Raw genomic sequence first — 12,864 nt, 5'->3', positions numbered from 1 at the left:
TCTCTACAAGATCTACGTATATAACTAGTATTATGCTTATTCTTTTTCAGATTTTTTTCCAATTCAACCATAACTGATCACATTTGTCAATCAAACATACTCTTCAAAAGGAAGAATGAAAGTCATAGCAAAGTATTCAGCTTCCTTTTTTAATCATCCTCTTACTCTTTCTCCCACTGTATAGCTCATGGAAAGGGAACACACGAACAATTCCTCAGCACTTTTACATGTTTCCCAACTATGGCGGTAATGCTTGTTTCTTAACCACAGTCTGTGCTTCAAGACGCACTCTTAACAATACTGACAATGTTGTCACAACAAACTTCACATACTTCTGGCCAAGAAGAGAGGTAGTATGTACACAGAAACTCAGTATTGGTGCCCTGCCACACATCCTACGTGCTGGTTTACATCTTTTCCATACTATGTACCTCTCCATGAAAACTGTGGTCACTGAGTAGAGAACTTAACAAAATGTTTAGGTTTTTTTCTTTACAGCTTTGCTGCTCTCAGAACAGGATTCAAGACCAGTGTTGAACAGGATTTATACGGCACAGAACCCAGTTGGTGTGGCAGCACAGATCCCAGTCAGTGTGGCAACACAGTCCTGGAATGAGGTAGGGACTAATTTCACAACTATTTGGGGGCTAGAAAGATCCGTTTTCTACCACTGCAACCCAGGACATCTCAAAAGCAAGTTTATATACAAGATAAAACTACTCTTTCATTTGGTTTCATGTTAGAATCAAGTGTTCCTCTCTTTGCATACACCATTAGTTTAAAAAAAATTTAAACGTACAGAAATCTACCAAAAATGTTACTTGTATAAGAACAAACTAGAAGACAGGAGGTCATGGATACAGCCTAATAGATGAAACGCATGGCCAAATGCTCTGGAAAGAGTTGTGGGTTTTTTTAAAAAATCTCATGATAAAATAATTTCCCGAAGTTATATCCAGTTTGAATTTTCTGCATTGGCAACTCTTCCTGCATTAAGATTTTGGTAACTTTTGGAAACCTCTCAAATTTTATCAAAGCTCACAGAAGATATGCTACAATGGGATGTTATTTTAAATACCACTATCTCTAACAGACCAGACTTATAATTACACAGAATAAACAAACAAACAAAGATATATGACCTGTATTCCACTAAGGAAACTCTCAGCACAGAGTTGAGATGTCCCAACAGCCTAAGAAGTCCTCAGTATGTTTTTAGGGCTGCCAGTTTTAACTAATTAATTGTGTGCTTTTAATTAGGCCATACTTCTACAACTTAATACCAGTATTACTAGAAGGTTATACTCACCCCTATTTTATGGAAAACTCTCCTTTGGAACATACTAACAAAGAATATTTATATAAAAGTTAGATATATTAAATGTCTAAATGAGCTCACACTGGGATCAACACTAAAATGTCAGTGAAAATACCATAGTACGCTGTGCTACGCTAAGAGCAGCACAATGCTTTTACAATGATAAGGTTTTACACTTTCACCTGCAGAAGAGAGCTCAGCATTCAGCACATACATGCTTATACTTATTACTTAGAAAATTTAAAAATAATTCTTACAGCAAGACTTTTTTGTTCTGTTTTTTTTTTCAACAGGAACTATTGTGGAAGTATTCCTTTGAGTGCCATGTAAGCTTTTCTACAAACCAGTCTGTTCGTACTATCAATTAAACCTTTTTAAACCATTTAGTTCTGCATAAACCCTGGCCTTTCTTTTTCAAGGACAAGGGCGGTCACTGACTCAGGAAGCCTTGACATCACTCCTCTGCCGATCTCTGATTAAGTGGCTGCTGTAGAGGGTTAGCAGGTCAAATAGCACTGGAGGAGGAACTAAGAAAAACAGAACGCTGCCTTATTTATTAGTATATGTACCTAAAATAATTTAAATGAAAGTATTTTTAAAAATACTTAATGGAGGTTAAGCAGCTTTTTTAACCTCTGTTCAAATTATTGAATGGCATATTAAAACCAATGGAGCTATAATGTACCTTTTAATGTGACCTGCTACTTTAATAAATTGCATATGTATTTAACTTGAACTAAATCTATCTGTTTAATATTATTACTAAGGGTAGGTTACTATTACCTATAGTTTTACTTTACCCACCTCCTTTTTAAAACAAAAACATTAAAATATTACTACAGAGCTTCCCACTTAAAATGCACATTTAAACTCTGTTTACAGTAATATGGTACAAAATCTTGAACTGATACGTAGCAACTGCAGTATCACCCACTTGTAGGGCCGAACTGTAAGCAGTCCTTGTGAAAGCCAGCACATCCTCAACACAGCAAGGCAGGTGAATGCTTTTTAAGTGGCATGTTTGCCAGTCTCATCATAGTTTAAGCAACCATCTCTGTGCCTCCCACCATGCTCAGCTTTATGCACGAGGTACCCTTCCTGAAGAGCTTGCACTCTGCCTTCCAAATCCACATTTTTCATTACGAGGATAGCTGCTGTTCATCAAACTATGCTAGTTTATCTCTTATTCAGTGACTGGGCCATTGATGATTTGTATATTTTTCTCAATATCTAGAAGAACTAAGCCTAACCTTATTTTGGACGTGTTGAAACTGCAGTAATAACACAAATTATACTGCAGTAATAACACAAATTATACAACCTCTGGCAACAGAATAAATATTTGATGACAATCAGAATGTTAATACTTCCTTCTTGCTCGTACAGTTAGGAAGAAATGGAAAAATAATTAATAACATAAGCCAGAGACATATCAGACATGAAGCTGTCTAAACACATATTAAAAACTGTAGGAACTATGATCATATCCAACAAAGCAAAACTTAGTACATCAAATAGATTGTCTTCCAATTTCCTTACCTGGTTTACACTCATTACACCTTCTCCCCTGACGCAGAGGCAAACAGACACACTGTCCAGAAACGTGGTCACAAACTGTTCCTGCCAATGTGCCCAGAGCGTCACAGTCACAACGCTGGCAGCCGAGGAGGTTGCTCATGCTGAGGTTGTACATATGAAGCACGCACTGACTACACTGAAGGCCAGTTACACCAGCTTTGCAAGGACACTGTCCTGTTGATTTGTCACAAAGTAGAGAGCCATTTACTGTACCTGCCTTATCACAGTTACATGGCAGACAAACAAAGGAATGATTTTCTTGTACTTTGTGGTAGCCATCTAGGCATTCGTCACATTGTCTTCCTCCAATATTTGGTCTACAGGCACATTGCCCCGTCTTCGCATCACACACGATTCCAGAAAATGACCCTGCAACATTACATTCACAAGCCTTACAACCAGTTACATCCAGCCCATAAAAGTTGTCCATGCAGGTGTCACAGCGAAGCCCTTTCACTCGTTCTTTACAATTGCACTGCCCAGAGAGAGGGTTGCAGAATTGGTTCACTGAGCCATGGCTGTTGCACCAACAAGGCTCACATCCATCTTCATTAGAATATCTGAGCGCTTTAAATCCAAAATTGCAGCTATCACACCTAAGACCTGGAAAGAGAAAAGGTATTAATAAAATAAAGCTGAAAAGCTATTAATTTCAATTTTTAAAAGGGATAAGTATACTACACTTGGAAAAAAAAAAAAAGAGAGAGAAAAGAAAGGACTAATATTCTTCACCAGCATAATTAACAGGAATGACAGGGCTGCACAATTCAATTGAATAACAGTGGCATCCCAAAAATCTGTTTACTTTTCCAATTTGTTTCAGAAGCCATGAGTTTCTGTTGGCTTCTCAATACAATTTAAGATACTTCTGCAAGAGATTCTTTGTAACATTTCTAAGACAAACCAGAATTAATCTCTTTGTCCCCCCCCAGAACAGCACCTGTTGCACAATCAATGCTTACGTGAACTCTTCACCCTGTATCGTAGAAATGCAATATACAGGGAATTGCGCTGGGCTCTCAATCTGTTCTGATAACAGATTTATATATTATATTAAAAACATTAAATATACTCCAGGACAACACAAGTTAAGACTAATTACGATGAATGACTTAACACTGTACTTCAGTTTTAACATTGCTTACATTTATGTTAGTGTTTATTGTTAGCCCTTACTGAAAGCAGAAAATATTTTCCATAAACCAAAATGAAATATTTTTATCTAAACGTATGATTTAGTTAACTCCTGCAGTACATTAAAATCTAAACTGTTTTCTTCATGCTTCATCCTGTAGTTTTATTAGCTTTGTTTTCCAAGTCATCGCTTGCTTTATCCCTGCCCCAAGGGATGGCATTTGTATTTTAGTTTATAAAATGTACATTACAAGAAAGCAAACGAGATTATTATATGAAAAATGCAAATTCACAGTTACGTATTTTCCCTTGCAACGGGAAAATCCTTCACTGTGAAGCCTTCGCTTAATTGTTGCATACAGAAAAATATAAATACAATGTTCTAGCAAAGCATTGTCATCACTTAAATACAAAACCATACAAAAATATATCTAGCAACTTACATGTAGAAAAATAAAACTAAAAATGGTAGGAAATGCATTATACATATGGATAAAAACTCAAAAACTCCAACAGAAGGCAAGTTCCTTTAACAGTGATGAATGACTCACCTAAGGCATATCATTTAATTTCAATAAGGAAAATAAAAAAGGACCACTATTGCTGCAAATTTTAAAAATAACTGTATTGTTAACAAGAATTATGACTCATTTTGAACTATTAAAATTGGTCTACATGGATTCATATCATATCAGTTTTAAAAATATGCGCAGTGCTTATTTGAATATGCCATACATATTCCTGACAGGTAATCTATTCCTAACGATACTGAGGAAGGCCTACAGGGCATCACATTCAATGTTAACAAGTACAGGGGAGTTAGCATGCTTGGCATTTAATTCACATTCTTCTACCTTTTTATTCTAGATGAATGACCTACTTTAATAAAATTATTGGTGCTAATGTATTTTACTGGTGATAGAATCATTAGTAAGATTTAACAGTTGTGTTAACTCTAACAGTTCATGTTTCATAACACTGCAGTCCATAGTTGCATTTTTCTGTTATCGTGTTTGTTTAAATAGATAAAATGGCAATAGACAGATTGCTCTAAAAACCAATTTAGAAATCCAAAGAGGAAAGCCCTTTGTTCAAGTTTGCTGCACACGTTCCAATATACAGAAGCTTATTTACCACTGGTTTGGAAAACAAAAAAGAGAATCCAGTCTGGAAAGAATTAGGTCTTTATCGTGCAAACAAACTTTTGCATACCTACAGCCCCCCACCATAGTTACAGGTAAATTTCCAGAAAGCATAGATTTACACATTTTTTGTATTACTATTTCAGAGAAAATATTTAAAATAATATGTTGACAAACAAATACGTGAGAACCAGACTGTGCATTTCTTGTATACCAAACTCCCACTGAGTTAACAAAGGTTTTCACAGATGCAAATGTGAAATGTAGGCAAAGGATGTATAATTAAGAGTGCTCTGAAGTCCCTTTTATCGAATGTACAGAGTGGGTCTAAGGTGCACAGAAGTTACTTTTTACTCTTGGCACCCTATTTATTGTATGGAAAACATAGGTACTTGGCATTCCACAGGAAAGAGGACAGAAACTGTTCAGGCTTAGGTCTGTTTAGAGTTATTTTCATTATTTGTTTTTATTTTCTATTTGCTTTTGGAAATTAGAAGAAACAGAGACTCACAATATTACAAGTCAATATTCACAAGTCAGTGAGTTATAAATTAGCATATACTTGACCATTGTTAATACAACCCACAACCATGCTTAGCTAAAAAAAAAAATAGATTACTAATTGTGTTAATAACAAAGCAGAAAAGGACCTCCTTTTTTTTTTTTTTTTTGAGATATATGTATAGTCTGAGACATGTACAGTTACCATGCAAGGCTCACTTTATCAGGAAATTCTCCTTGCATAATATTCCCATACATCAACATTTCAAAGTGTATTACATATACTGTGTATTTTGGGCACTTGATAAATTTTGTCCTTATGTGGCTGTGGCTCCCCTCAAATATGCTGGAAGTAATAAATTGCTATAATCAAATCTAATTTCTGAAAAATACCTGTGGGAGTAACAAACAAAAAAGCACGTCTTGTAAAAAAAATGATAAATAACACAGAAGGTAGCAGTTTATTATAATCAGCTTGGCATTGAATTACAAAATTAAAATTATGTGGCCCTTGATAACTAACCCTAGCTATGTACATGATCTGTGGAATTATGTTGACTTATTTTGCATTTCATAGGAACAGTTCAAAGAAATATAATAGAAAAAAATGGATAGATTTATCACAAAGGACCCTGTAGCACAGAATATTTTGAGAAAAAAATCCATTTATTTTGGTCTATTAAGAAAACTAGCATGGAAACGATTTGCTTAGAACTCATTAAGTATAAAACATTTTGAAAAAGTGTTAATTTCCTAAAAGAAACATCTATGCAGTAAGCAAATTACATTATTTCTGTGACTTATTAGTATGGAGCTATGTAAGCTAATGTAGCTATGCCATAAAGAAACTTCTAAAGGGTTGATTAAACTAAGCTTCAAGCTGTAGTTTGATAGAATTATTAAATTAATAATTTTTCAACAGTTAATTTCATTCATTTTTATAATCTGCCTTCAGCAAAGAAGTTTACTATACTTTTCATTTAGAAACCAAGTGTGTTTTATTTCCAGAGAAAACAAGAAAAATGGCTCCAAACTCTTGCATTACACATACCAATAACATTTGCTTTGCACTTGCACTGGCCTGAATTTTGGTGACAGGTAATATCTCCATTGACTGTCCCAGAGGTATTACAGTTACAGGGACTGCAGCCATCAGGGTTTGACTGTTGTAGATTGTAGAATCCTTCCTGGCACTGATTGCATTGTCTGCCAGACACATGTCTCTTACAATTACACTGGCCTCCAATCTAGAAAGATACAAAATATTATAGAATGATGAACATATCTATTTTTAGAGGATACATTCATTAGCAACAAGAATGGGAGTATGAGTTCGGGAGGAGAAAACTTAAAATGGAACAGAAAAAAATCAGCCTGTGTAATACATACTTTTTAAATTTGTTGACAGAGAGAAAAAAGAGAAATATTAAACAGGGTGTAACTATTCAATTTTTAAATAGAGTTTAAAAGTCCTGTTCTTTCAAAACAAAAGGAAAAAAGAATTGAGTAAACAATGTGGCAATATTTACCATCTGGAGAGAGAAAAATGCAAAGAATAATTATAAAATTGCACTGTATAAATGGTGACATCTATTAAAACAAACAGTACTTTTCTGAATCACAGTGACTGCAAAACACTATAATTTTCAAAGGTCAAGTTTTGCACTTTTTTGTTCAGCCCGTATGTTTGTTTATTTTAGTGAAAATGTTAGTTAAATAAGAATGAAGCGAAGTTGAAAGATTTCCTTTCTAATTACTCATCGAAAATAAATTTTCTCTTCCTTTACAGAAGGATGTGACCCAACAGCTCAGTACCTGAAACCCTCTCCCTCTTTTCTTGTTTCAGCTGGGATCCAAGCATTCCACTTCAGTGGTGAGATATAAAGGTCCTCTCTTACTCCCTAAATGGGTAGCATTGCTATTTGGAAGGACCTGAGGCATCCTTTGTTATGCCTGGGCCATGGTCTGGGAGTACTTGTCTCACATCTGGTGCAAGATTAAAGGGCTCCTGAAAAGCTATCTCAATTTCAAACCTCTGAAAGCCAGAAAAAAACCCCATTCTCTATATATTCATCACTTTCTGATATGGTGGGAAAACTGACTACAGGGAAAGGGCAGTGGCACAAGGATGGGGAAATGAATGGAAGACATCAGTCAATACACAACATAGATGAGAACAAGGAGTCAAAGCAACACAAAGATGCAGATGTGAATTGGCAAAAGGTTTAGGATTCATAATCAAGAAACAAAACCTAACTTTTCTAACTCAAGTGTTCTGGGGAATACAGAGATGGCAGCAAACAAACTCTGTTATAAGTAATTTTCTTTGGGTCAGCGTATTTTTTTCAGTGCAAATGTTTATAAATACGAAAAAGTACAGTGATTCAAAACTTGTTATTCATGTACAACATCAACAGCTGTAGTTCAATTTAGTACTATGTAGTATAAGTACTATTATGTAGTACTTTGCTTTTAATTAGCTACCAGAACAAAAGTTTCTCTTAACAGTTGTCTTTTTCACCTTAAACCTACGAGTCAAGCAAAGCTGAAACAACAGGAGAGTCCTGTGGCATTAGAGACAAAGCTACTTGGAAGTTCCACTGAAAATAAATGTTATTATCACACCCTGCAGTCCACAATGAAGCTCCAAGCTTTATTAATACAAGGTAGAGTATTCCAACATCTAATAGTAAATTCTCAGTGCAGAAAACACTGAATGAAAGTTAGAGAAGCATGTATTCCTACTCCTTCCTCATAAAAGGATTCTGTAGTCCAATAAAACCTCTTCAATATGCTTTCACGATAGAGATCTATTACTGATGTATCAGCTACATTTTTCAGGAAGATGAAGATATTAAAAAGGCAAGAAAACAATATTTTATAAACAAAAGGCAAGACAACAGCAAGTACAAAAAGCTAAGAGTTAAGAGACGACATAGCAGAAAACACAGCAACAAGGATTTTCAAGTTACTCCCTTTTAGACTGGATTTGATCTAGATATTTGGTTTATTATAAGACACCCAGTCATGCATCACAGCCATTCATCAGAGAACTCACATGTGAAAAGCAACTCTGAGTGTAATCCTAAATGAAAAAAAATACCTACATTTTGCGTTAGTGATCATAGCATACTTAGATTACACAATAGCAAGTATTACATAAAGGTAACTCATTGGTACTCAACAAACATATAACTCATACCCCAAAAGACTTTAAAGTTACTCCAAAAGCTACCACATGAAGGAATGCATTACATGCAAAAAGCCATCTTCAAAAAGTGGAAATCACATCAAAATAAGGAAGTTAAATAAGACAGGATAACCACCACCAAATTTTAAAAGCAGAATAAGGCAATACAAAAATCAGCTTTTAACGAGAAACATGCTTAAGGCATGAATGAAAAAAAAATATTTTTTTTCAAATGTCAGAAACAAAGGAAGGCTACCAGAGATTCAGTAAGGGCAATAAATAATTAAGTGGTATGATTAGCAGATTGAAAACTTTTCACTAAGAGGGAAGTGCAGCATCAGTAACAGGTTGCCTAGAGGGGATGTGGAATCTCCATCCCCAGAGGTATCAAGACTCATCCAGATAAAATCATGACTGACTGGATCTAGTGCTGACAGCAAGCCTGCTTTGAGCTGGAGCAGATGACCAACTAATGCTGCTACGATTCTGTGTAGCATTCAGGAAAGGTAGAACCACAACAGAGATTGCAAAGTATTTCACAGCTGTTCACTATGAAAGAGGTGTAACCATTCTATATTAGGAATGATTTTCAAGACTGGTTTCAAACCAAAATGTCAGAAGGAAAAGTTTTTCAGCAAAATCTCATCTGTTGAAAAGTGACTACACATGAGTCAAGAGTTCTAGATGAACTGAAATATCAAATTACTGAGTTATTAATTACTTAAGTCAACCTCAGTAGAAGAGGAATAAAACTATAAAAGTTACATCAATTTCCTCAAAAGGCTGTAAGGAAGCTTCCGAGATCTAGACTAGTAGCCTTTTTCTGTACAGAGCAAATTAATAGAAACAAAAATACAAGTTTGATATATTGGAAAAGATTAGTAATTTTTTTTGCAAAGAAAAATCATGCTTCATGATTCTTCTGCATTTCTTTAAGTCAGCAACATCTGGAAATAGCTCATATACTGAACCAAATGGATGATCAAAAAGTCAAATTAATTTCTACATCAAGAAGTACAAACTTAATGCCTGAGGAAAACCAATGCTGACTATAGGTAGACAGTGATAAGTCTAAAATTAGCTATTATCACTCAAGAAAGGAGCTGTTAAAGCTGCTCCATTCCCCCTAAAAATCATTGAAAGCTCTGAGGCAGTTAAAAAGGCAATACGATTACTGGAATTATTAGCAAAAGAACTGAAAATTATACAGAAAATGTCACTCTGTCACAAAAATCCATTGTGTATCAACATTTTGCACAATTTGTATATCTGGTTACCCTCTCTAAAATAAAACAGGTCACAGAGTGAGTAGAATAAGCAAAGATACAAATGAAAAGAGACTAAAAAAAAAAAAGACTTCATTTTGGAAAGAGATGACTAAGATGAAGGGAATACATGTCTATAAAATCATTAATGGCTTACAGAATGAATATTCATTATTTCTCACAATATAAGAAGGAGACAACACCCAGGAAATTATCAGAAAGCAAACTTAAAAGAATGAAAAAGTACATTTTCTATACACTTCAAGTGTATAGAAAAATACACTTTTTTTTAAAGTGCAGTAAAAAATGAGTTAGATTAATTCATATGTGGATACCAAACGTGACAAGTCAGATGAAACCCCAGAGTTTGGCTCCGGTAGTTCCAAACACATAAATAACTGGAATCTAGAAAAGTATATCACAGAAAGATCATGCTGCTTAACACCAGCTTCTGGTAACTATCAGAGGATACTATGCTAGATGAAAGTCTCATTTGATCCAGTATGGCTGTTCTTATCATAAATACATGGAAACCCCAGTCTAATTGGGAGCAGCTGGTAGCCATTTCCTGATGCAACAAGTGAAATGTGTAGATTACTGAGTGCTAAGAGAAGCAAAGAGCACCAGTATCTTCAGCATAATTTTAGATGTCAAGCTATTACAAGAAGCAGTAATTTCCATCCCATTCAGTTGCAGAAAATTTATGTCCCCAAACTTTCTCTTGATAGGGTAAAAGAATATGCCAGAAAAATAAAAATAACTCTTCAGAATGAGGGAGAAATATCTGGCCAGCTGAAGAATACAATTCAAATTTTCTCCAGGAACCAGTCAATGAAACCATTTGGAGATCTCCCTATATACATTTCCTCCTACCTTGCTGTCGTGTAGAAAAGACTTTTCCATCCATAATCAATACAACTGGCAACTGGTTTCCTGGTTCTAAAAAGAGTGAAAGTCTTTCATGGCAGTTAGAAAAAGGTATAGGAAACTAAAGTTTTTGTTAGAGGGAGGCTTATCAGATTGCTGCTTAATAGATCTGAAAATAGGTTTCTATGTACCAGATTAGAGGATCTGTAAATAATCCACTGACATTCTTCCATAACACTGATTTGAAAGTTTTCTGAAAAACAAGTCAAGCAGAAAAAAGACATTCCATAGACAAGACAAAAAGGAGACTCTGACTGTATTCACAAATGACTATTTTGTTTTTGTCTTCGCTGTAAGAGACTAGAAACCTTTCCATTCTGCTTCTTCAGCCATTTTCCATCAATGTTGTCCCAAAAGCTGGGTTTTTTTACCTGGTGTGCAATAAGCCAATCAACACATTGAGTCGAGATACTTGTCTTTATCACTATACTGTAGTATAGGGTGCCAGGTCTCCAAATACCTGCACACCTTTAGAAAGAAAGGTTGAGGGTTTTATACAATTTTCTTACAAGGAAACACATACAACAAAAATTGTGATGGGCTACACAAGCTTATATAACAACAAGATCTTTTGAACATGTCATGCTCTCGTCCAGTTCGTTATACTAAGGTGGTCTGACATTTACATGCTCATTATGCAAAAGTGGGTGTTGATTTTAGTATTAAAATTAAGCAAGGCAAGACCAGGACAGGGTCTTTATTTCCTTCTCATCCAGCATTGACTAATCTACCATCATCTATTCCTAATGAATAATATGTTCTCGGTTATACATACTGCACATATTCTAACTCTCCTTATCTTAAGTTTACGTGATCACCTAGCAGCATCTCCAAGGTAATGCATTTCTTCATACCAACTATTTCAAAATTTGTTAAGTTTTGCCAACCTTGCCAGTTAATTCTGTGAGTTACTATAACATCAACATAGGATATCAAGATGAAATATATCTATTGAAGAATAGCCTCTGAAAAACAGAATAACAAATTCAATTATATAACTCTACTTTAACCCTGCCTTCTATAGTAAGCATGGGATTATAAGAGCCACAAACGTAGCTAAGGGAAATATGCCACTGTAACGCACCCCATATTACACAGATTTTATCCTTCATATACTGCATGCACTTCAAGTAGCTGTGCAGAATTTTAGAGAAAAAGGTGAGAAATATGCTCCAGATAAAAATAGTAGATGGGGGGGGGGGGGGGGGGGGGGGGGGGAGTGGCGGGGAAGTAGGTAAAAGTACTTGTAAATGTGGGAAGGTTTGTAGGGTTCTGTAATTGCCTGCCCTGGATGCTAAGCTCTTCAATATTTTCAGTAGCAGACTCTGAAGACAGAAGAGAGAATATGCTTACAAGCCTCACAGATCACCCCAGCTCGGGATGCACACCCAGCCCCATCATGACCCTGAGGGCACCAACCAGCCTTAATGGCCCTGAGCAGCCTCACCTGAGGCCTCCACTCACACCCTCTGCCCACAGTCCAGGAGCTCCAGATAAGCTCCAGTCTGGGCATCCGCACCTCGCCCGGGCTATGCTGCAGTTGTGCCTGTCCCCTGCCTCCTGGAGGGATCCCTTGGACTTAGGCTGCAGCCATGTCTTCAGTCTCATCTCCTGCTGGCTCCAGACTGGACTCCCTGGATGGACCCTGGATTATTTATCACTTTGCCTTGTCTGGGGTTGTCAGAGAACCCTGTTATGAGCACTCAGGCATGTTTTGATGCTGCAGGACTGTGCCCTGGTCGCAGTGGACACTGCTGTTCTGGGATCACCCTCAGCAGGTTGATTTTCATCACTTTTACTCTTTGCGCA

The 12,864-nt window shown here is 36.0% G+C and overlaps 1 protein-coding gene across 1 annotated transcript in view; it reads right to left on the bottom strand.

The window, feature by feature from the left end:
* The window catches only part of USH2A (usherin), a 395,016-nt gene that overhangs the window by 319,890 nt on the left and 62,262 nt on the right, over positions 1 to 12,864 (bottom strand). The window contains 2 exon segments of the mRNA XM_030034435.1: positions 2,858 to 3,499; positions 6,725 to 6,920. Of these exon segments, the coding sequence (XP_029890295.1) occupies positions 2,858 to 3,499; positions 6,725 to 6,920 (838 nt within the window).

Source organism: Aquila chrysaetos, chromosome 13, assembly GCF_900496995.4.
Source record: "Aquila chrysaetos chrysaetos chromosome 13, bAquChr1.4, whole genome shotgun sequence".
NCBI lineage: Eukaryota > Metazoa > Chordata > Aves > Accipitriformes > Accipitridae > Aquila > Aquila chrysaetos.
Note: the sequence above shows the minus strand (reverse complement) of the source record. Positions and strands in the feature narration are given on the sequence as shown.